Below are 22,747 nucleotides of genomic sequence, written 5' to 3'. Positions count from 1 at the left end.
AAGGGCATGTCCACTGGGGAGCGGGCCCCGGCCGCGAAATCCCCTCCCCCCTCGCGCCTCAGGGGGCCCCCGGCCGGTGTGTAACAACCCACGACGTCCCGTCACTCCCCCCCGGGCTGCCCGCGAGGCCAGACGCGCCCTTCGCCTTAACCGTCCCGCACGGGGCAGGATCCCCGGAGCCCCCTCCCCAGCTTGGCCACGGCTCCCCCGGGCAGCGGACACCCCCGCGCCCGCTAACCCGCCCCAGCCCTCAGGCCTGGCGCCCCCCCTCAGCGCCTTTGCCGCCGTGCCGCCGCCGCTCCCCGATCTTGGTGGTTTCAGGGCCGGGGGGCGGTTCGGGCTCGGGATGGGTAACACCCAGGGCGGGAATTGGGGCAGCTGAGCGTTGGAGGACTAGAGCGCCCGGATTACGTTTGTTTTAACAGGCCAATTAAGTTCTCTTCGGGTTCCTATGCCACGTTCATTTTACTCCCCTTATCGTTGCTCTGAGGCTGGGTGTTTCTTTGCAGATGGTTAAAGCAGGGGAGTGGGCTCCATCCTTTATTGCTGGCCGTGACTTGCTGCGGTTGGAGTTTAGGGAAACCACTTCACTGCTGTGTGACTCAGTTTCTCCATCTGAGCTCTTCCCGTGACAGACAATATGGCACTGCAAAGCATTTATTTATATACTTTCAGTTTCCTCAGCTCTTCTCACGTTGGTGACCCACTCAGGAAGACATGTTGAGGGCCAAGGGTGGGCTTCTGCGCCTCTGGCCACACCACTCCAAGATGATGTGGCGCTCCCTGCACCGACAACCTCTGCATCCAGAGTGGGCTGCTATGGCTAAAAAGCAGCTGAAGGGCAAGAATCCAGAGGAATTGATATGGCACACCCCAGAAGGAATTGCCATCAAGCCTTTGTACTCCAGAAGGGACACAGAAGGCATTGCTGAGGAGCTGCCAGGAGTGAAACCTTTCACTCGGGGACCCTATCCCACTATGTATACTTACAGGCCATGGACTATCCGCCAGTATGCTGGTTTCAGTACAGTGGAGGAGAGCAACAAGTTCTACAAGGACAACATCAAGGGTAAAGCAAACATTTACCTTTCTGTCTCTGCCTGCGTAAAGGCAGCAACCTGGATGTATTCCAGGTTTAGCCTAGCAAGGATAGTGCAGATATCGTGGAACAATTTAGCCTTGTGTCATAGCCATATAGGGGACAAATTTGCTGTGGAAAACCTGCTAGTTTTTTTGTCAGTTTTAGTTAAACTTTTAATACTAGTTCATCCTGGCACTCTAGATTTAAATGTTATACTGTGCATTTTAAATATATTTACATTGAGGATGTCAATTCTGTTTTTAAAAGTTAACTGTTTAAACTATTAATATTTCGTTTAAATGGTTAACGGATCCAGCTAGTGGGGCTGGGACCGATCCAGCCAGCTGGCCTGGGGGCTAACGGTTAAGATGGGTTAACCAGTAAGACTAATGCCGGTTAACCGGTTAACATTTTACATCCCTAATTTACATGTTAGGAATACCTGATGGCTTAGCTCAGAGCATAGTAGGCAAGCCAATTTCCCAGAGATGACATTTTCAGGTTTTTGAGAGCAGGTTTTCCAATATTTCTTCAGTGTTAAATTTCCTAACAAATCTCTTCAATACAATGAAATAATATACTGTTACAACAATCTGGATGTCAGAAGTAATTCAGCCACTACTGAAATGAGCTACTTGGGGTCATTCCACCCCATCTGTTTTCTTGCCAGCAATACAACCCAAAAAATGTATGAGGGGAAGGGCAGTATAATTTTATCAGTCAAAACATAGTGAAAGTCCCATTAACTAAAAAGTTCCAAATACAGAGTATTTGTTTCACAAATTGCTCTTCAGAAAGGCTTTTTGGTATAAATGTTGTCCTCAAACCATAGTTTTATCACAGAGCAAGAATGCTACAAATATATTTTTATACAAGTGTTTAAGTGGGAGTCTGACCTAGTGATTGGCAAATGAATTTTCAGTCAGGGTTTTTGGTATTCCTGGGTCTGCCATTGGCTTGCTGTGTGAGTTTGTCATGTCATGTTTTCTTCATTAAATGGGTATATTAATACCTAACCAGAATGTTTAATCTTGCTAAATTATTTGGAAACACTCAGTGAAAAGCTCTGTATAATTGCACTGCATGGTGGTGGAGTGACGATACTCTCAAGCTAGCAACAATCCCAAAATTCTTGGATGTTTCTGCAAACATGATCAGCAGTGAAAGCAGTTTGTCAAATTTCTGTCATTATGCTTCATAGATAACATTCCCCTGAGATGAATTGGGGGCAGTTTATATCTCTCTGAGAACTTAATGTTGAATCTCCTACACAAAGTGCAAATACAGGAGGAAAAGGAATCCTCCTCCAAACTTAGTGCTTTGACATGGAGAGGTTATATACCCAAAAAGCAGCAAAGAATCCTGTGGCACCTTATAGACTAACAGATGTTTTGCAGCATGAGCTTTCGTGGGTGAATACCCACTTCGTCGGATGCAAGTAGTGGAAATTTCCAGGGTCAGGTATATATATGCAAGCAAGAAGCAAGCTAGAGATATAACGAGGTTAGTTCAATCAGGGAGGATGAGGCCCTGTTCTAGCAGTTGAGGTGTGAAAACCAAGGGAGGAGAAACTGGTTCTGTAGTTGGCAAGCCATTCACAGTCTTTGTTTAATCCTGAGCTGCTGGTGTCAAATTTGCAGATGAACTGAAGCTCAGCAGTTTCTCTTTGAAGTCTGGTCCTGAAGTTTTTTTGCTGCAGGATGGCCACCTTAAGATCTGCTATTGTGTGGTCAGGGAGGTTGAAGTGTTCTCCTACAGGTTTTTGTATATTGCCATTCCTAATATCTGATTTGTGTCCATTTATCCTTTTCCTTAGAGACTGTGCAGTTTGGCCGATGTACATAGCAGAGGGGCATTGCTGGCATATGATAGCGTATATTACATTGGTGGATGTGCAGGTGAATGAACCGGTGATGGTGTGGCTGATCTGGTTAGGTCCTGTGATGGTGTTGCTGGTGTAGATATGTGGGCAGAGTTGGCATCGAGGTTTGTTGCATGGATTGGTTCCTGAGTTAGAGTTACTATGGTGCGATGTGTGGTTGCTGGTGAGAATATGCTTCGGGTTGGCAGGTTGTCTGTGGGCAAGGACTGGCCTGCCACCCAAGGCCTGTGAAAGTGTGGGATCATTGTCCAGGATGGGTTGTAGATCCCTGATGATGCGTTGGAGGGGTTTGAGCTGGGGACTGTATGTGATGGCCAGTGGAGTCCTGTTGGTTTCTTTCTTGGGTTTGTCTTGCAGTAGGAGGCTTCTGGGTACACGTCTGCCTCTGTTGATCTGTTTCCTTATTTCCTCATGCGGATACTGTAGTTTTGAGAATGCTTGGTGGAGATTTTCTAGGTGTTGGTCTCTGTCTGCGGGGTTAGAGCAGATGCGGTTGTACCTCAGTGCTTGGCTGTAGACAATGGATCTTGTGGTGTGTCCAGGATGGAAGCTGGAGGCATGAAGGTAGGCATAGCGGTCGGTAGGTTTTCGGGATAGGGTGGTGTTAATGTGACCATCACTTACTTGCACCGTGGTGTCTAGGAAGTGGACCTCCCGTGTAGATTGGTCCAGGCTGAGGTTGATGGTGGGGTGGAAGCTGTTGAAATCGTGGTGGAATTTTTCTAGAGTCTCCTTCCCATGGGTCCAGATGATGAAGATGTCATCAATGTAGCGTAGGTAGAGAAGGGGCGTGAGTGGACGGGAGCTGAGGGAGCGTTGTTCCAGGTCGGCCATAAAAATATTGGCATATTGTGGGGCCATGCAGGTGCCCATATACCCACTTCACTGCCCCTAGGACAGTTCATGGGTTTTAGTAGTAGCTGGTATGTGGATAATGTAAGATTCTGGATCCAAATGGCAGTTTATATACTGGCCACTCCATGATACTGCCTGTGTAACACCATTAAATTCCCCATTCATAAATTCTACAGCCAGAAGAGACCACCGCGATCATCTAGTCTGACCTCCTACGTAAGACACATGACATGGCGCACCACTACAGAGCTTGTTTCTGCTCCCCAGTGGAACCATGGCAGCTCCACTGTGTTTCAGGCCTTTTATTCCCTACTTGGTGCCAGCATTTGGCCCTAAAAGCTATGTTTTCATTCTCTGACCACAGACTCAGAGCTGCATTGAAAACAAGATTATCTTTAGCATAGTAAGAGTTAGAAGCTTTTGAATGAAAGTTTAAATTCCACAGAAACTAATAGACATCCAGAGAAGTTTGAAGATAGCCTGTGACACCACAAATTGGATCAGTTGGGACTCCGACTACGTAAAATAAAGTTAATTACAATTCCTAAAGCAAACCTGTTTTACTATTTGTTTTCATGAACCTAGCTGGCCAGCAAGGATTGTCAGTTGCCTTTGATCTGGCAACCCACCGTGGCTATGATTCAGACAATCCACGAGTCCGTGGTGATGTTGGAATGGCTGGAGTTGCCATTGATACGGTGGAAGACACCAAGATCCTTTTTGATGGAATTCCTTTAGAAAAAATGTCAGTTTCCATGACAATGAATGGTGCAGTAATTCCTATCTTGGCCACATTCATCGTAACTGGGGAAGAACAAGGGGTACCTCAAGCCAAGCTTACTGGGACAATCCAGAATGATATACTCAAAGAGTTCATGGTCCGAAATACATACATTTTCCCTCCAGAACCATCGATGAGGATCATTGCTGACATCTTCCAGTACACATCAAAGGTATTCTTTATTTTAATTCACTTCTGTTATATTATTTATGCAGTGCTCAAATGTGCACAAGACACTTTACAGAACAAAGAGCAAGATACCATGGCAGCTAGTAACAAACAATGCAGGATGGGAAGTACAAGGATTACAATAATAAGATCATATATCAATGGGTCAATACATCTTGATCATTTGGGGAAAATTAGACATTAATCACTATCTGTAGACAGCAAGGAAGAAGTTGGATTTTGGAAGGGTGTGCATGGTGCACAGGAAAAAGCTTGACAAATAGGGAGGGATTGGGAGGCTGTTTTTTTTGCGTAGAGGTCAGCATGGAAGAAGACAAAGGTAGAAGAAAAGGGAAGGCTGGGTCAGAGTGCTGCAGAGTCTTGAATACAAAGAAAAATTTAATTTTTGAAATGCAGGACAAGGGGGAGCCAGTGGAGGGATTGAAAGAGAGTGGTTTTAATGATCGCTGAGGAAGACTGTTTTGGCTGTATTGTTTTAGATAGATTTAAGGGGGGCAGTGTGACCATCAGGGAGACCAGAGGATGAGGTTTTAGTAATTGTGGTGGGAGATAATTAAAGCTCAAACAACTAATTAGAAAAGTAGAAACAAACTGGCTACATTAAGGAGGAAAAGCAGCAGAATTTTGATTTATAATTTACAATGAATGGGGTTGTCTTTAAGCGTTATGGGCTAGATTTATAAAAGGACTTAGGCACCAGCCTGCCACTACAACTACCTAAATCCCAGACTCAGTCCACGCTGGGATTCACACAGGCCCTGCTCAGCTGTTCCTGAGCCCTGTAGGCACTTAAACTTGTTAAGCACCTTAGTTTTGCAGTAAATGTTCCCATGGTACCTATTTTCTGCCAGTGCTGTTCCATGCCAGTCAGCTGGACTTGTAATCCCCAGAGTGGTCATGAAGTAGGAGAACAAAGGCATTCCTCAACCTATTTTGCCTTCCGGACTCGATCCAGTAAGTGTGCTCAGAACTCATTTACCAGATCGGGCCCCTACAGACAAGCTTACATAAAATGGCAATGGGGTGAGGGGGAGTAGGACCTCTCTCATAATGTTTAGCTCAGTCATTAGGGTACTTACCTAGGATGTGGCAGACCCCTGGTTCAAGTCCCCCCTCCACCTGGTTCAAGTGGGAAAAGGAATTTGAACAGGATCTGCCGCCTTTCTGGTGAGTGCCTAGCCAAATGTTGAAGCTGTTCCACTGTGGCTCAATAATGAAAGAATGGTAGGGCCGAAGAGAGAGCAAGGATGGGAATGACTCTGTAGTATGGTGGTTAGAGCACTCAGCATCATCGTGCCTACGTTTCTTTGCAAATCTAGCCCTAATAGCACAATTACATGATTCTGCCCTCCTGGCATTATTGCTTTTTTGTTTACACAGCACATGCCAAAGTTTAATTCCATTTCAATCAGTGGATACCATATGCAGGAGGCAGGAGCTGATGCCATATTGGAATTAGCTTATACTATAGCTGATGGATTGGAGTACTGCAGAACTGGAATCCAAGCTGGCCTTACCATTGATGAATTCGCACCCAGGTAAGTAAAACAAGCTCATAAGTACTTAGCTGACTTTTGGAAAATGAATAGAAACTTTAGGTTTTAATTTCATGTTTGGACTCTGACATTCCAAACTGTACTAGTAACAAAGGTAATATCCATATCACAGGCTGACTTAACTAGCATAAGATTGCAGTGGCAAGGAGTGAGATCTGGTACGACAGACACTTAGGTTTAATCAACAGGTATTGCAGCCCTCTGGTGTCTTTTCACATTGTAGTTTTATTTATGCCTCCTTATTGTCAACCAACAAAACACTGTTTGAAATGTTCTGAAAAATGCTATTAATATCACAAGAGAATTCACATAACTGAAGGCATGCCTAGGTATCAGTTTTCTTTAGTAGTAATAATTTGTATTGGCTCCAAGGGTTTTGTTCAAATCTAGATGCTGTCGGACTGACACCAGAATCACAAGTCCTGATCATAATTGCCAATTATGAGAAGTTACAAATAGAGATGGTGCTGTAGACCAACCAGTCTGTACCCTGACAGGTATCCAATATTAAATTAATGTAACACTTGAGGTTAAGCAAAAGGCCCAGAAGAAGCTTATTCAATGTGTGCTTGTAACCATTAATTCTAGTGGGAGTTAAACTCTCACTGAATTGGGGGATGGACTCTTAAACCTTTGGATAGGAGACCCTGCATAATGAATGACCTCAAAGATCAGGTCTTACAACATTTCAGCTCACTGTATCTTTTGTGTAAAGTAAGTTCTCCAGTCCTCACATGTATATATTTAGACAGGTTTTCTTTTTGTGTGACAGTTACCATATTGGTGTCTCGTGAAAATTAACACCTTCATCCACTGACAGACACAGCAACTGTGTAAACTTCCCTTCATTGCCCTGCCAGAGTGCCTCAAACCTGATTCGAAGAGAGCACTTTTAGGGTCGAGAGGGTAACTGTCTTTATGCCAGTTGCACGAAGTCATCCTTGATACTTGTGAAACTTCCATGACAGTGCATTGTATTTAAAGACTTTTAATTTCTTTTCTCTAAAAATCCTTACAAGCATTAAGTCTCTGTGCCACCCTGTGAAGTAGCTAATTACTATTTATCTTGTTACACATGGAGAAACTGAGGCAGAGAGCTTTTCTCAAGGTCACATAATGAGTAAGTGATAGAGAAATGAATTGAACCCTGGAGAGTGAATTCCTAGTCCCCTGCCTTAGCCACCAGATTGTAGGGGTAATTTATGGCATGGAGATTTGTCTAGTAGGCACCTGGACTGAGTCCACTAATTCATTTTACATAGGCTATCCATTGGAAACCACTTCTGCTCTCTATAGATGGAGGTGGATTAGAATCTTCAACATATTGTGTAATTAAAAAGCTTTCTATCCCATTACCAATCCATGAGTCAGCCAGGCCCCAATTTATCTAGTTTACTTTGGGGTAACTCAGTCTGTGTACCATGGAGCCTGCTGGAAGAATTATTGATGAGGATATTGATAAGTATCCTAGAAACTTGGTGGAACGATGATCATCAATAGGACACGGTAATGCTAGGGTACAAAATATGTAGGAGTGACATAGTAGGTTGTGCTGTTGGGGGAGTGGCACTATATGTGAAAGAGAGAAGAGTCAAATATAGCAAAAATCTTAAATGAAACAAACTATACCTTAGAAACTCTGGAAAGAAATTCCATGCTTGAGTAATAATATAGCCGTAGGAATATATTACCGATCAATTGACTAGGATGGAGATAGTGACTGTGAAATGCTCAAGGAGATTAGGCTACAAAAATAGAAAACTCAGTATTAGTGGGGAATTTCAACTATCATCATATTGACTGGGAACTTGTCGCCTCCGGACAGGATGCAGAAAGAAAATTTCTGGGCACCATAAATGACTGCTTCTTGGAGCAGCTACTCTTGGAACCTACCAAGGGAGAGGCAATTCTTGATTTAGTCATAAGTGGGGCACATGATCTTGTCCAAGAGGTGAATATAGCTGAATTGCTTGGTAATAGCAACCATAATGTAATTAAATTTAACAGCCTTGTGGGGAGGGAAATACCAAAGAAACATGCACAATAACTTCAAAAAGGGGAACTACACACAAATGAGGAAGCTTGTTAAGTGGAATTAAAAGGAAGAGTCCCAAGAGTGAAATGTCTGCAAACTGCTTGTAAATTGTTTAAAAACACCATAATAGAGGCTCAAAGTAAATGTATACCCCAAATAAAAAAAAGAGACCAAAAAAATGCCACCATGGCTAAACAGAGTAAAAGAGGTGGTTAGAGACAAAGACATCTAATTTTTAAAGGAAGTCAGATCCTATTGAGGCAATTAGAAAGGAGCATAAACTCTGCCAAGTCAAATGTAAAAGTATAATTAGGCAGCCCAAAAAAGAATTTGAAGAGCAACTGGCAAAAGACTCAAAAATTAATAGCAAAACAATTTTTAAGTACAACAGAAGCAGCAAGCTTGCCAGATAATCAGTGGGGCTACTGGACGATTGGGGTGCTAAAGGAGCGTTAAGGAAGACAAGGCCATTATGAAAGAGCTAACGGAATATTTTTCATCGGTCTTCACTGCAGAGGATGCAAGGGTGATTCCCACACCTGATCCATTCTATTTAGGTGATAAATCTGAGCAACTGTGCCAAATGGAAGTGTCAGTAAAGGAGATTTTGGAATAAATTGAACAGTAATAAGTCTCTAGGACCAGATGCTGGTCCTAGAGACTGCTGTTCCTCCTTGATATAATGGAGAACTTTGGGAACTATATTGCTCATTATCCTATATAATTAAAGTCCTGGACATGTGCTCTTATTGCAGACTGTCTTTCTTCTGGGGAATTGGTATGAACTTCTACATGGAAATAGCTAAGCTAAGAGCTGGGCGACGGCTTTGGGCTCAATTAATAGAGAAAATGTTTCAGCCCAAGGACCCCAAATCTCTTCTTCTAAGAGCTCATTGTCAGACCTCAGGATGGTCCCTTACTGAGCAGGTTGGATTTTGAATTTTAAATGATTTTCTACAAATGTGATCTTCTTAGGAGTAAATCTGTTCTACTGATTCATGCATACTAATACAGTAAAAGCTTTTTTATTTGGCATGCTGGGGAAATAGGGGGTGCCAGAAAGTGAAAAATGTCAGTTAACTAAGAGGGAGGGAATTTGGGTGTGGGAGGTGGTGTGGGGTGCCGGATCCAGAGGGCGCTCATCTCGGGCGGCTCCCCAGAAACAGCGACCTGTCGCTGCTGTTCCTAGTTGGAGGCGCAGCAGGCAGCTGTGCACTCTGCCTCTGCCCCCAGGCGCCGCCCCCACAGCTCCCATTGGCTGCAGTTCTCGGCCAACGGGAGCTGCGGAGCCAGCACTCGGGGCATGGCGGGGGCAGTGCACAGAGCTGCCTAGCCATGTCTCTGCCTAGGAACAAAAGGGACAGGCCACTGCTTAGGGGAGCTACCCAAGGTGAGCGCCTCCCCCCCCGCACCAGGTCTGGCATCCCGCACCCTCTCCCGTGCCTTAACCCCCTTCCCTGAGCCCCCTCCCACACCAAAGCTCCCTCCCAGAGTCCATGCCGCATTTCCACACCCACTGCCGCACTCTGAAGCCCTCGTGGCCATTCCTCCGCCTAGGAGCAGCAGAGACATGCTGCTTCCAGGGAGCCACGCGGAGCCAGATAGGGGGCCTGCCAGCCCCACACCAACCAGACTGTAAACTGAACTTTCTATGAAGATTAGAAATGCCGGTTTATAGAGCTTTCCGGTTGGTACAGGTCTGGATAACAGCTTTTACAATATGCCTCCTGTCTGATGCTTTATTGAGACAAGCAGATTAGCAGATCTAAAAGCTTTGTGGCTCTGATTTCCTCATTTACATGCTGCCCAGGATGCCTTTGTGACTAAGTTAGAAGAGATCAGAATAAAACATTTCTCATTTAAAAATCTGGATTTCTTTCATCTGGAAATGTTTTGTATCTGACATAATCATATCCATACTTTGCTTATCAGAAATTTAAGGGGCAGCCTCAACAAAATATGCTGATTCAGCTGGTATATGATATATGGAGATATACCTATCTCATAGAGCTGGAAAGGACCCTGAAAGGTCATCAAGTCCAACCCCCTGCCTTCACTAGCAGGACCAAGTACTGATTTTGCCCCAGATCCTTAAGTGGCCCCCTCAAGGATTGAACTCACAACCCTGGGTTTAGTAGGACAATGCTCAAACCACTGAGCTATGATGGAGTCCTGCAAAAATATGAGACACCTCAAATGAATTCAGAACTTAAATCAACTCCAGCTACAGGTTGGACTAGTGACAACTGCATACAGTGGTGACTGATGTACCCTACTGGTTAGATAGAATAGAAGCTATTGTTTGAACATTGGCCAAGTGTTACTAGAATGTAGATTTACAAACCCTTCCCGCAGCTTGTTCTGCCCAGTAATGTGCATGTTTGTGAATGGGCAGAATATAAGGGCTTTGTCTAAACAAAACTTGCACCAGTATATACTAGATAAACCTGTCCCCAGTTGACTTGAGCTAAACCAAAATAAGTAATTCATACACAGCCTTTTTGCACTGGTTTAACTATATTATTTTTTTTAAACTATTTAAACTTTCTTGTATGAATGAGCCTGAAGAGACGTTCAGCTGCCCTGAATGTGGCCGTGTATGTGTCACATTTGTTATGTAAAAGAAATGTACAGACTTCCTCCTGGGACAGATGATGTGTAAAAATAAGTGCCGTAATGAGCAAATAAATTAATCCTAATTTCACCCCTAAAGTGACCTCTTTTTTTTGTTTTTCCCCCTCCTGGGCTTTGCATCTTGGCATCTTCCCTTAATTGTTTGTTTAGTCTTTCCAGTCTCATATGCTAAAGAGAGGAAAATCCTTCTGTACAAAATTGGAATTCATTTTTTGTAGTTTTGTCTAAATCTAATCACTCTTACCAGACCCTCAGATAACCTCAGTATATATATTATCTGTGGAAGAGTAGAGTTGTGCCCGATTTTTAAATGAATTCTGTATGTGGAGCTTGATAAACTATGAACTGAAAAATGTTATTTTTATTAATTCTATACTATTTATATAATATTTTTTTATTTGCATTCATCATACTAATATCATTCTATGGCAGCTAATTCAACACAATCTTTTCAAAATCCTGTTGCTGTCACTTTTCCAAATGAAAAAATCACATAGCCTTTTTTGTGCTATGCATAAATGTATTCTCCATCTAAATTATTGCTCTAAACAAAATGAAAAAGTGATATTTAGATTTAAAAACTTTCAACAGGTTCAAAAGCAGTCAAAGAAAACAGTAAGGGATAGTGTGTAGAGCAAAGAACTTGAGGGGGTGGTGGAATTCCTTAGATTCTTTTTCCAACTCTTGGTGTATGATCTTGGACAAATCATTTATTTTTCTGTAAAATAAGTATAATAGAGAGGCTTTATTAACTGACTTAAAGCAGTGGCTCTTTTAGGCCCTCGGATGAAAGCTGTTGTGTAAATGCAAACAGTAAATCCACCTAGAAATATGAAATCAGAAACAGGTTTGTCAGACAAATGATCAGACATAATGAGGTGCCACAAGGGATTAGAAGGATTTTGTTTTATTTACTTGGCCAGTTAAATGGCTGATAACCAAATTATAAAGGTATGTTTGTTTGTGGCTCCTCCTCTTCATCTTTCAGTAGAAGGTTCCTTATATGTATCAACTTGGTTTCATTCATATTACTGCTCTTTTCTTTTTCTAACTTGGCTGGTTTTTGTATAATATAAATTTTTATGATCCAATTATACCAAAAACCTAACACTTTTTTCAATGCATTTGTTTGAGGATGAAATAACCATCTCAGTTACATGGCAGCCACTTCATGCTTCAGAGATTTCCTTTTGCTTTTTAGGATCCCTACAACAATGTTATCCGTACTGCAATAGAAGCAATGGCAGCAGTGTTTGGAGGTACTCAATCTTTGCATACAAATTCATTTGATGAAGCCTTGGGTTTGCCTACAGTGAAAAGTGCTCGCATTGCTCGGAATACCCAGATTATTATACAGGAGGAGTCTGGCATTCCTAAAGTGGCAGATCCCTGGGGGGGTTCCTACTTGATGGAATCCCTTACCAACGATGTCTGTGAGGCTGCTTTAAAGGTCAGTTGTGCTGTGGGGGGGTTGAATTACAGGGGCACTGATTGTTTTAAGAAATGCCTTTTAAGTAGCTATTTGGTATGAGAGTAGATTCTTCAAAGGTAACAGTGTATTGCATTTATTTTTAAGTTCCCTACCATTAAAGTCCAAATCCAGCAAAGCACTCTACACATGAGTAGAGCTTTAAACATGAGAAGTCCCATTGAAGTCAGTAGGACTACTCACTGCCTAAAGTTACAGATGTATTTAAGTGGTTTCATAGAATCACAGGACTGTGAGGGACTTCAAGAGGTCATGTAGTCCAGTCCCCTGCATTCGTGGCGGGGCTAAGTATTATCATTCTATCATTCTAGATCATTCCTGACAGGTGTTTGTCTAACCTGCTCTTAAAAATTTCCAAGGATGGCAATTCCACAACCTCCCTAGGCAATTTATTCCAGTGATTTACCACCCTGTCAGGAAGTTTTTCCTGATGTCCAACCTAAACCTCTCTTGCTGCAATTTTAAGCCCATTGCTTCTTGTCCTAGCCGCAGAGGTTAAGAAGAACAATTCTTCTCCCTCCTCCTTGTAACAACCTTTTATGTACTTGAAAACTGCTATCACGTCCTCTCTTAGCCTTCTCTTTTCCAGACTAAACAAACCCAGTTTTTTCAATCTTCCCTCATGGGTCATGTTTTCTAGACCTTTAATCATTTTTGTCAGTCTTCTCTGGACTTCTCTAATTTGTCCACATCTTTCCTGGAATGTGGTGCCCAGAACTGGACGTAATACTCCAGTTAAGACCTAATCAGCGTGGAGTAGAGCAGAAGAATTACTTCTCATGCCTTGCTTATAACACTCCTGCTAAAACAGGATTTTGCTAAATTAAGGCCTAGGAGAATACAATACATATTTGGAATTAAACGCATTCTAAAGCAAAATATTTCCACACTGGACAAATCAATCAGACAGACTTCTGATTTTTGGTGCCCTCTAATAGGATCCTGATTGGGTGCTTACATCTCCCAGGGAAACTCAATTGGAAATGGAGGTGAGATGTTCCACCCATGTGCACACCTAAGAGGCTGCAGTCTCTAGATTACAGCAGTCTACCTGAAACTGTAAGGATTAGAACTGTTTGTGGTTACAGCATCTCTTCCCCTCCCCACACACTTCCTGCCAAAAGACCTCAGTGGGGTGTATTGTGGAAGAGCATCTTAAACACCCTGTGTGTAACAGGTGGGAGGTTTACAGAGTGGCTGTGGGGAGAGGAGCAGCCAGGCACAGTCAGCAGCAATAGCAGAGCAGGACTTGAAGATAACATGATACAAATAACCATCATCCTAGCATGGACATGAGTAGCTTTACTTGCATAGGTAGTTCTACTGATGTCATTGGGACTACTTACATGAATAAAGTTATATTTTTAACCATTTGCAAGTTTGAGGCTTTAGGCCTTAATTCTGCAACTGTCTCCACATTAGTGGATCATGGGATCTGTACAGAGTCCCATTAAAGTCAGTGTGACTCTGCGTAGGTGCAGATGTCTGCCCAAGAGGAGTTAATTGCAGGATGTGGGACTCAAATTGTATACCGTTCAAGAGCGGAGGTGAAGGAGCAGGAAACCTGTTTCTTATTGGCTTTGTAAAAGGCCATGCATCAATACACTGTTTTTTCTTTCTGTGTGTAAAGTAAGAACGCTAAATTATACAAATATAGGTAGATAGAAAATTGGTTTTTAATGTAAAGCATGAAACTTTTAAGTAATTGTACTAATAAGGATTTAGATAATACTGATTGTAAAAAGTGGGTTCCATGAATCTTGCTACTAACCATTCTCTTAATTTATTCTTGTTACCTTTCTTAGCTTATTAATGAGATTGAAGAAATGGGTGGAATGGCCAAAGCTGTAGCTGAGGGAATTCCCAAACTCCGGATTGAAGAATGTGCTGCCCGAAGACAAGCCAGGATTGATTCTGGTAAGGGCAGGAAGTGGGGGAGAGAGAGAACTTAATTCCAGAGATACACTGTTTTAAAATGTTATGTTTTGGTTTGGAGATCTGAGCTTTAAACAGGGTTTTAATTAATTAATTAATTTAATTAATTTTCACTACTTAGACTAGGCATAATGGTTAAATATCAGTGAAAACTTCCTGAGAAGGGTCTATTAGTCTGTGAAATAGTCTCCCACAGGAAGTGGTGGAAGCCAAATTGCTTGACATATTTAAAACTAGATTAGACAAAACCTTAGACTACATGGTGAAGGAATATCCTACAATGATTAGCAATGAACTTGCCTGAGTTCTGTAATAGTGTATCTTCAGATCATAGCTATTGAGTAAAAATATAACCACCAGCAGATGTCATTAATGAATGTGGTTGGCAAAATTTCTGTCTGAGCCCTAAGCAACTTTTGTTCTCTTATAACAATGGCCAAGCTCACATTGACTTGGGTTGAAGGAAGATCCAGCCCTTTGGTGTATGTCTAACCTCTTAATCTCATTTCAAATATATATACATATATAAAAAAGAAAAGGTACAGAAACCACCAAATAAAGGAGCTTTATTATATGATCTCTTTTATTTGGAAAATACATTTAAAGGAGCTCTTTAATTCAAAGTAGTAAGGAACAACAAACAGGAATTCTGTGTCTTTTTTTTCTCCCAAGATAAATTTATTTTTAAATGGTGGTTATATTCCTTTAGTTAATGTGAGGCAGGTAATGTTAGTAGACTTTGGAAACACAACCTGTTATAAAACTCCAGTCAGCTAAAAATAGAACGTTTAATTTAACGTTCTTATAGAATGTTAAATTGTTTGGTCATACATTGTAGTTTTTGAGGAAACTGACTAAGAGTTAAAGGTTCTTCATATTATTTGTCAAAGACTAGGACTCTGATTTAGAGATGAAAGTTTCCACACCCATCATACTTAGCCATCCAGTCCCCCCATCCTTATTCCAATTTTGAAAAATCATGTGTGTCTATGTACTAAAATTGGTCAAAGTCTTCATAAGTGCACAACTTTTGCAGGCAAAATCTAGCATCTTTCCACAGAGATTTTTAAGGTCAGGCTTGACAAAACCCTGGCTAGGATGATTTAGTTGGGGATTAGTCCTGCTTTGATCAAGGGGTTGGGCTAGATGACCTCCTGAGGTCCCTTCCAACCCTGATAGTCTGATTCTATGATCTTATGGACTCCCAGAAAGTGTTCACGTGCACTGTGGGCTACAGTCTGAGAACTTCTGCTCAGTAGTAATTTAAGATGTATATAGAACAGGGGTGGCCAAAATGGCTCCGAAGCCACATGGCGGCTCTTTTACCATTAAAATGTGGCTTGCGGAGCCCCTCCTTCCCCTCCCCCCCCCCCATTCCACCTACCAGACTGGAGCAGGGGGGGAGGGTGCCTCGGCTCTCAAACTTCTGAGGACTGTCCTGTGCGGCTCAGAGGGTCAGTAAGTTTGACCACCCCTGATATAGAAGTTGGCAACATCATGCGAAGGATGTGGTGAACTTGTGACCTTGCATTGCCACACATTTCTTGCAAATACCAATTTGAATTAATAGCATCATAGAAATGTAGTGCTGGAAGGGACCTCAAGAGGTCATCTAGTGCATTTCCCCATACTGAGGCAGGTTTAAATAGACCAAGACCATCTCCGACAGACACATGTTTGTCTAACCCAGGGGTGGGCAAACTTTTTGGCCCGAGGGCTACATCGGGGAATAGAAATTGTATGGCGGGCCCATGAATGCTTACAAAATTGGGGTTGGGGTGAGGGAGGGGGTGAGGACTCTGGGGTGGGGCTGGGGATGAGGAGTTTGGGGTGTAGGAGGGTGCTCTAGGCTAGGACCAAGTGGTTCGGAGGGGGATCAGGGCTGGGGCACAGGTGCAGGAAGGGGTGCAGGTTCCAGCTGGGGGTGTGGGCTGTGGGGTGGGGCTGGGAATGAGAGGTTTGGGGTGCAGGGGAGAAGCAGTGGCATGTCCCTTTTCTGGCTCCTATGCGGAGGCGTGGCCAGGCAGCTCTGCACGCTGCCCCCATCCACAGGCACAGCCCCTATTGGCACATGTAGGAGCGGTTCCTGGCCGGAGCGCCAGAGCAGGGCCAAGCTGCGTGATGCGGCCCCGACCTAGCGCCCCGGCTGGAGCGCCAGAGTGGGGTGCAGCTCGTGGGCTGGCTTAAAACTGCTTGTGGGCCGTAGTTTGCCCACCCCTGGTCTAATCTGTTCTTAAACACCTCCAATATCTCCACAAACCCAGCTAAGCTGCTCAGTGCTTAACTGTCCTTTATAGTTAGAAAGATTTTCCTAATAGCTAAATCCTAAATCTTGCTGCAAACTAAGATTGCTTCTTGTCTTACCTCAGTGGACTTGGAGAAAAATTGATTACCGTCTTCTTTACAACAACCTTTACCTCTGAAGACAGTTACCAGGTGCCCCTTCAATCTTCTCTTTTTTTAGACTAAACGTGTCCAGTTCTTGCAACCTTTCCTCCTCATATTTTGCTCTCCATTTTGTTGTTGGACTCTCTCCAGTTTGTTCTCACCTTTTTTAAAGTGTGGTGCCCAAAACTGGACCCTGTACTCCAGCTAGGGCCTCACCAGTGTTGAGTAGAGTGGAACAGTTACCTCCCATGTCTTACATACGATCCCCTGTCATTAAAAATAGTTAGTAAAGCAAGTAGATATGATTCTGACTGCACGTAGATTTAAGGAGAAAGAACATGCCATTTTTACATGTCACTTTTCAGCATAAAAAACACAAAGTCAAATTCTTACATTTGATCATCTCTTCATAATAAAGTGTGACAAGTGTAAATTTAAAACCTTGCTTGAGAGAGAAGTTTTAAATGCTTTGGAAGGTAGGACTGCCTAAAAAACACAGTGTTGCATTTAAAACATCAAACAATCACTTATCTAGCTATATAAAATACTGTAACCTTTCCAAAAGCTCAGCAGTTTTGAAAATAGTTTAAATTCTTGACCTTTGTGTGGGAAATCAACAGGTTCTGAAGTAATTGTTGGAGTAAACAAGTACCAGTTAGAAAAAGAAGAGACAGTTGAAGTTTTGGCTATTGATAACAGTTCCGTCCGAACCAAGCAGATTGAGAAGCTTGAAAAGGTAGGTGGTACTTTTTTGAAAATGCAAATTCTTGTTGTATTTTAAGTAGTTCTGTGTTAAATTTTCTTCATGAGTTTTCTATTTGCCAAAAAAAAATGCATTTTTAAGAGCACCAGAACTGTTCTTGAATTCACCAATTTAGAGACCGTCTGTAGCACTTCAATTTCTCCTCTGAGGCTGATTCCTGAAATCTAGATTCTTTGCAATTTGCTTATTGTTGTTGTTCTCATTTAGTTAGATTAAACAAAAAATAAACTGCATTTAAATTAAACCATGGCTCTTTCCAGCAAGAAGGAAACAATGTACAGTAATGGATTTTTGAGCCTTTTACCACTGGATGCTTGGGTTCATATCTTCCTTCAGACACACAAAAATGAGTTTAGTCTGATCATGATCTCTGCTGGATATTCATCAAGATGACAAAAGAAAAAATTCAGTTTGGTGTAATTCGTAGTCTCTGCACCGAGGAGTAGATGTTTTGCAGGCGACTAGTGAAGTGCATTGAGACTGAATTGTGGGAAAACCTACAAATAGTGCAAGCAGGTTATGTTTGTCCAGATCCATTATTAATCAAGCATTTGAACAAAGCTTTACCTAGATTGTAAGCTCTCTGGGGAGGGGACCTACTTTTTGTGATGTGTATACAGCACCTAGCACAATTGGGCTTTGAGACAATAGTTCAATACAAACACTAACAAAGGTTTAAGGAAAATGTGCTGGACTTCGTGAGAATGAAAAGACCAAGTAAAATAAATAACATGGGCCTGATCCAAACCCCATGGAAGTCAGAGGAAAGACTCCTATTTCTGAATATTTTTCTCACCCTCCCTTTTTGGGCTATTCAGCATATTATTCTAAAGCTAATGATGCTTTCTTAATCTTGTTTCTTACTCTTATTTGTGGAACATTTTCAAAGTGTGCCAGCCTTAACTCTTTTTTATAATTTTAACTTTCTGTTCCTTTTATTGTTTTCTTTAGACATTTAGAGCAAATTTTTCATTAAGCTTCCTTTGTATCTATCTTATCTAGTAGAGCATAAGTTTACACATACACACACCTGCATAGTTATTCACATTGTAGTCAGACAAAGGTTCTTCCCATGGAAAACTTTTTGTAAGCGCTTCTAAGGAGATCCCCCTAAAAATGTGACTCTGAATATTTGGCCAAGATTTTCTTAAGTGAGTGCCTAATGTTAGGCTCCTAAGTCCGCAGAGAGGTATCTACACATGTAGCCAGATTTTTCAGAAATGCTGAGAACCCAGGCAGGCTCCCTTTGTCTATATTTATATGTGCCTACATATGTACTTAGGAGCCTAGCTTGATGTACCTGATTATGAAAATCTTTTGCCTTAACAGAATTTGTTTAATACTTAAACATTACAAAATAAACTATAAACAGTAAATCTCTGACCCCAACAGGAGAAAAATCCAGAAAATGTAGAACTAAGTTTAACGTAGCCTCAAAGTGGTATTGTGGCAAGGAGAGGAAGGGCAGGCGGAAAGCATAATTAATTATATGTTGTCCCCCTCTTCGAAATATCTGACTTCTGTTGATCTGTGCTGGGTAACCTTTATAGTTATTGCATAATAAGGGAGTAATCAAAAGTGAGTGTATTATTGTTTCTCTTGGAAGTTTTCATGTTACAGCACCTATCAGGGGTTGAAAATTATGCTACTCTGAGATTTATCTATTGTATTCATGCCTGGAATAGTGCCAGAAACACTGTTATGCTTTTGTTGATGTAGGATCCAATATTTCATGGAATGCTGGGATCAGAAGCAAATGTTGTGATATATAACATGTATGTGAAAACTGGAGTGTCAAGCTATAATACAGTGCAAGCATTCATTTCTGACTGAGATAATTAGGAAGACATTGGGTGTTTTTAAACCGTATTGTCAGTGCCTAAATACAAAAGTGATAGCACCCGGGAAATACCTGAATCAGAGAGAAATGTTCTTAACATGTTGCCTTCCACCCACTTGCATTCCCTCATTACTGTGGTATCTCCCCCTAACATTAGAGCTAGGAATCATTGCTTTGAATCATCTTGGGATCCCCGCTTTCAGATGACACCACTAAAAGCCTTATTCTCTAGCTGCTTTTATAGTACAGTATATTTAAAATCACATAAAGAATACTGTTGCAAAGTTACTGAGTCGGCTTACTTGTATAAATAAATACTTTCAGAACCAGGAGATGTTTCCAAGTACTGGTCTTGCGACCTTCAACATAGTGATGATAGCTGTATTCTTATTTGATTCCAATACAGGCATCTTCGACCAGGGACCCTTACCGGGCTCATATTGGAATTCCTGATTGCCTTATAGTTGCTTACTTAAACTGAGGATTTTTCTCTCCTTCATCTAAGGTAAAAGCTAGCAGAAATGAAGCAGCAGCCCAGCAGTGTCTCACTGCTCTAACAGAATGTGCTGCCACAGGTCAAGGCAACCTATTGGCACTGGCAGTGGAAGCAGCACGTGCAAGGTAGGGTAAGAAAAGTTGGAAAACATAACCGATATTAAAAGTTGACTGTTTCCCTTCATTTCTTTCAACTTTTCCAGTAATTCTTGGATACGTAGGTTGCCATATTTAATATGTCACAGATCGATACACCCTTTCAGCTTTTAAATAGGATACATTTTTTTAATGCAGGAAAATATCCTTGACCATGAAGGTGTGTGTTTCAGAGGTCCAGATGGGCATTACCCTTGGTTGTGGTTTGGTGGTATTAGCCAAATACAAATACTTTTTCAGTCTCTTAAAAATATGTTTAATTTATTTTCAAGGACAATATTGGGAATAAAATTTGCCCTAAAATGTTGCTGTTCACACAGATTCTGTTTACGGCTCAAGTTCTTATCAGTTTCAGACTATGAATAGGTTTCTTTGATGTACTGCTCTGCTGCTTCACAGGTCAGCGAGCCTGAAAAGTGTCTGAGATGTGAAAAGGGATGGAAAAAAAAAAATCTTATCACGCTCTGTTTTTTCCTCCTTCCCTGCACCACAAATTGGTGTGAAAACATTTCTGACTAATGTAGAAAACTTGTATCTACTTTAGTCAAAAGTACTTTCTGTCTTTGTCTCCAGTAGTAAAGCATCTTCCGTAGTCCTGAGACACATTCACCATTATCATCTAAGCCACCTTAACAGTGGTTTAGGCTATGTCTACACTGCGATTAAAAACCCACCACACTGAGTCTCAGCCTGAGTCAGCTGACTAAAAATAGCAGTGCACACATTCACGCTCGGGCTGGAGCCCAGGCTCTAAAACACTCCCCCCTCATGGGGTCTCAAAGCCCAGGCTTCAGCCCAAACCCAAATGTCTACACTGCAGTAGTATAGCCCAGCAGCCTGAGTCTCATGAGCCCAGGCCTGTCGCGGCCATGCTGTAAGTCTTTTATTGCAGTGTAGACATACCTTTAGTTGCTATTTCAAACTGAGTTTTGGTCTTTGACTGTGTCCCTTTTGTCCTCTGCATGTGCTCATGGAGGTTTGTAATGCAGTCACAGTGCCAAAAAAACAACAAAATGAAAATGCCTCTTAATAATGTGGATGGGTCAAAAATGAGCAAACCAAACTTAATTGCCTATCCACATCCTTAGAGCAGATCTTTAGCCTTCCATCTTCACTCTGATTCTACCACTACTTCATCTGCAACAACCACATATGCAACAGATCTCCTTTCAAAAGAGGAGAGCTTGTCCCAACTCCCTCTGGAGCATGTCATCACCACTCTTGGAGTTGGAGACATCACTGGAAGGTAATATTGGCCCTCACAAGAGTTAATGTCGTCGTCATCATAATAATTCCCCAATTAGTTCTCTGTATCTCTGTTATGACCTACAGTTTTCTTGTCCTTAAGCACTGTGCTGTTGAACAGAACTGCACTGACTTGTATGGAATGTGGACAGATGTTTACTGGAAAGTAGGTTGATTATCGATCTCTTATTAATCTGACACTATTTAATGCCTGTGCAGAAGAATATTTTGGAATGTTACGTCTAATAGATGAATGTACCACTAGTGAACATATCACTATAGAGCCTTACTTTTGATTAACAAATCTCACGTGTGGGTCCTCTGCCTTTTGAGAAGTTATGGAAGGAACCCTTGAGCAATTAAGGATCATCTAGAGGCACTAGGTACACTGCAAGACCCTTCCAATAAACAGCAGTCAGTGTCCAATAGAGTCACATCCTGCTCCTATTAGCCAATGAGGCCTCTGGACACAAGGGCCGGTTTAACGTTTAAACTAACAGAGCAATAGATTGTTGGAATGCAGAGGAAGTGAGAACCCAGCTACCTCCACTCCCAGGAGCAGCAGGGAAAGGATCACCCCTGCAGAGATGGGCAGAGGGGGAGGGAGGAAAATGCCAGCCCCTGACCCTGGCAGAAGCAGCAGATTAGATTCTAAACAGTTTAGAACCCGTTGAAATGAAACATGTTATAAATATAGGCCAGTACGATGCAAATATCAGTCGCAATTATTGTCAAAGAAACCTGAATTTCTAAAACAGAGTCTGAAATGACTTTGCTTCCCTCTTCCTCCATTTTGCTAATTTTCCAGTAGTTATTTGATATGGGTTTAGTGCAATAAATGGGGATGAATAATGCATATTGACATTTTCTTGTTGACCTTTATAAACATGGCATATTGATTCTGTGAAATGAACAAAATGATTTAAATAGTCAGTGACAGCTGATGGAAAATTATCTCTGGGATTTCAGTTCTTGGATGGGCTTTAGGTGAGCCTACATATTTGTCCAAATTAGCTTTCAACATTCAGATTAAATTTGACAGAGATGTGGGATGATTTGACTCTTAGGGGAATTTAAAATTGTGAAGATAGAAAATAAAATGAATATTGAATATTGCATTTAAATCAGAGTAACAAAACTAAATGGATTTTAGTTACAAAGTAATGGGAAGTTCTGTAAAAACTGAGATTTGTAGTGTGAAATTTAAAAATAGTTTGAAAATAACTAACTAGACCTACTAGGAATACGGTTTGAGCAACAAAACCTAACACAACAGTAGTTTTTAACTCAACAGTGTAAGACTGAGTGGAGGTTCCACCCGCTTGACTGTAGGATTGGAGCCCATGTTCGTTATAACAGTGTCTGGTGGAGGTCAGGTCATTTGATTCTCCCCACATTACGAACTAGGCCCTCACAATTGGAG

The 22,747-nt window shown here is 41.9% G+C and overlaps 1 protein-coding gene across 4 annotated transcripts in view; it reads left to right on the top strand.

The window, feature by feature from the left end:
• Nucleotides 1-22,747, top strand: part of MMUT (methylmalonyl-CoA mutase) — a 35,349-nt gene that overhangs the window by 861 nt on the left and 11,741 nt on the right. For 3 of the 4 annotated variants that reach the window (XM_039532010.1, XM_039532008.1, XM_039532009.1), the window contains exons 2-9: nucleotides 676-1,069; nucleotides 4,404-4,771; nucleotides 6,169-6,326; nucleotides 9,135-9,306; nucleotides 12,215-12,463; nucleotides 14,308-14,419; nucleotides 17,446-17,561; nucleotides 19,934-20,049. In XM_039532010.1, the coding sequence (XP_039387944.1) occupies nucleotides 718-1,069; nucleotides 4,404-4,771; nucleotides 6,169-6,326; nucleotides 9,135-9,306; nucleotides 12,215-12,463; nucleotides 14,308-14,419; nucleotides 17,446-17,561; nucleotides 19,934-20,049 (1,643 nt within the window). In that variant the 5' untranslated portion in view covers nucleotides 676-717. Of the gene's footprint in view, nucleotides 77-675; nucleotides 1,070-4,403; nucleotides 4,772-6,168; nucleotides 6,327-9,134; nucleotides 9,307-12,214; nucleotides 12,464-14,307; nucleotides 14,420-17,445; nucleotides 17,562-19,933; nucleotides 20,050-22,747 lie in introns of all 4 variants that reach the window. The other variant, XM_039532011.1, reaches the window with a different exon arrangement.

This window comes from Mauremys reevesii, linkage group 3 (assembly GCF_016161935.1).
Source record: "Mauremys reevesii isolate NIE-2019 linkage group 3, ASM1616193v1, whole genome shotgun sequence".
Lineage (NCBI taxonomy): Eukaryota > Metazoa > Chordata > Testudines > Geoemydidae > Mauremys > Mauremys reevesii.
The sequence above is the reverse complement of the archived record's forward strand: the minus strand, read 5'-3'. Positions and strand labels throughout refer to the sequence as shown.